At 50.9% G+C, this 2,400-nt stretch overlaps 2 protein-coding genes across 2 annotated transcripts; one reads left to right on the forward strand and one right to left on the reverse strand.

The window, feature by feature from the left end:
* Positions 1-113: 113 nt before the first annotated feature.
* On the forward strand, positions 114-939 carry PPTG_01482 (hypothetical protein; the record flags this gene model as incomplete). The annotated part of the gene is made up of 3 exons (XM_008894796.1): positions 114-379; positions 463-656; positions 746-939. The coding sequence occupies 3 exons, from the start codon at positions 114-116 to the stop codon at positions 937-939; spliced, it is 654 nt and encodes a 217-aa protein (XP_008893044.1).
* Positions 399-2,219, reverse strand: PPTG_01483 (hypothetical protein). The gene has a single exon (XM_008894797.1). It carries the CDS (start codon positions 2,178-2,180, stop codon positions 1,059-1,061), a length of 1,122 nt encoding a protein of 373 aa, XP_008893045.1. The 5' UTR covers positions 2,181-2,219; the 3' UTR covers positions 399-1,058.
* Positions 2,220-2,400: the final 181 nt, after the last annotated feature.

Raw genomic sequence — 2,400 nt, forward strand, 5'->3', positions numbered from 1 at the left:
AGATTGACTGGTCAACCTTGATCAACACTCTCTTCTGGAATTTCAACGGTGCCGTTGGTATGTCGGTTTTTGGTGGTGAAGTTAGGAACCCAGGTCAAACGTACCCCCGCGCGATGCTGATTTCGGTGCTATTGATCGCGCTCACGTATCTGATGCCGCTGTTCGGTGCAATTGTGTTCAACTCACCGAATTGGACGACATGGGACGACGGATCATTCTCGAGCATCGCATCGGCATTGGGAGGTACTTTCCTTTCGACGTGGATCATGTTGGCATCGTTTGCAAGTAATGCAGGCATGTACATCGCGGAGCTGTTCTGTGACTCGTTCCAGATCATGGGTATGGCTCAGAATGAGCTAGCACCAACGTTCCTGGGGGCGTAAGTTGCAAGTTTTTGTGCTGTGTTTTGATTCTGCATGTACTTGTTTTCTAACAATTTAGATACTGTTCAATCTGCGATAGACGCAACAAACGCTTCAACACGCCACACAACGCCGTCTTCGCGAGTCTCATCGTCATTTTGGTACTCATCGAGTTCGACTTCAACGACATCGTCAACATGACAAATGCGCTCTCGGCCTTCTACCAGATCCTGATCTTTGCTGCATTCATCAAACTGCGCTACACGCACGCAGACCTTAAGCGTCCGTACAAAGGTACTGTATCTCCACAATGCCTAGCTAACTAGTTTTTTCTGCAAAAAACTTTGTCTAATAATTTTGTTTTTGCTGTTGACGTGGCACAGTTCCTGGAAGCATCCCTATGCTTTTGCTTGGCCTCTTGATCCCGACGGCCTTGTTGATGTACATCGCTGTGGACGTCTTCTTCACGCTGGCACCGGCGATGATCGTCCTGGGAGTCACACTGGCTGGTTTCCTGTATGCGCGATTGAAGAAGTTCACGCGATCGCAGTTCGAGGATCTGAGCTTGGACGGATAAGAGATCTATGTGTAAGTGCAAATTCAGTAGTGCCAAGAAACGAAATAAATGAAAAAAAAATGTAGCAACCAGACCAATTCATGTTTTGGTGAATCAATCCGTCGAGCGTTTAAGCTCAATTACACGTCATATAGTCTCATGACGCCATCACGCAGCAACTGCCGCATCGACCATCCCGTTGGACGGTTGTGTCCGTCGTCCGAATGGCGCCATGACCAAAAGATCCATCCCGAGTGTGCCTTGCTGAAGGCTTCGAGTTGTGCCGACGCAAACTGTTGCAGTCCATAGCGATCTTCACTCGGGAATGCACACCCTTGAGCTCCCAGACTCCACTCATCAATGAGAAGCCAATTGCCACTCCACGACGAGATTTGGTCACCGTAGCGACGCACAGCTTGCAGCACTTGCTCTCGGTTCTGCCCTTCGTAGCCCCAAATAAAATAGGGATGCCACTCGTGCCACACGTTGAAATACTTTGGATAACGCATGAAATCCTCCATGAACGGGGGACTCTGCTCAGTTAGCAACGGGGCTACAGTCAACACACAGTCGTTCCCCGTTGCACGGATCTCGGAGTATGCGCGCTCGTAGTATGCACGAAGAACATGCTGCTCGGTTGGATGCTCAGGCTCATTCAAAAGGCCAATACCAAGAAACGAAGGGCAGAAACGGTATCGCGAAGCCAGAAATTTGGCTAAATATACCGTGTTGTCCACATTTTCCGGGTATTGACCCCAATACTTGACGCCGCTGTCCACTGCAGCGCTGTGATCGCGGCCGTTCTGCGATCCTTTAGCCGCATGGATGTCTACTATCACGGCCATGTCGTATTTCACGCACCAATGGTTCACCAGTTCGTCCAAGTACCGCAAAGAATGGGGAGCAAACACTGTCCACTCTTGCTTGTTGGGGAAGTCCGTTGGGTCGAAGCCCATGATCCAGTAGCCCACTGGCACTCGCACCGTGTTGAGACCGAACCGCTTCATCTCTGCGATATCGTACTCGGTGATCCACGAGCGTCGGTGCTCATCGAAGCGCCGATCGCCCTCTTCATGGCCCAAAAACTTCATGGTTGCGAATTCTCCTTGGTTCTTGATCGCATCAGGCACACCATGCCACAGGCACGAGTCCCATGTCATCCAGTGTTCCGCAACAAGCCAGCCGCCGAGGTTAACACCGCGGCACGGGACCTCTCCGCGGCGCAGTCGAGCTTGGAGCGAGTCGGAAGCAACGCAAGACATCTGATAAGATCGGCTTCGGCTCTCGTCGAAATTGCAAAGTGAATTTGAGAATTGTCAAAATGCCAAGCCTGTTTTTGCAAGCCACTTTGGACGATGGCAACGGGAGTTTACCCACGTGCGTCGGTAGGGGCCAAAAGGTGTCTCAAGATCAGTCGTCAATGGTAGACGGTCTACTACTAGCAGACACTAGACCAGCTTGATGGCGTTCACACTACTCGTT

Source organism: Phytophthora parasitica, assembly GCF_000247585.1.
Source record: "Phytophthora parasitica INRA-310 unplaced genomic scaffold supercont2.3, whole genome shotgun sequence".
Taxonomy (NCBI): Eukaryota; Oomycota; class Peronosporomycetes; order Peronosporales; family Peronosporaceae; genus Phytophthora; species Phytophthora nicotianae.

Bases quoted from the DNA above. Each gene is read 5' to 3' on its own strand.
- PPTG_01483 (XM_008894797.1), bottom strand. From the start codon at position 2,180: ATGTCTTGCGTTGCTTCCGACTCGCTCCAAGCTCGACTGCGCCGCGGA.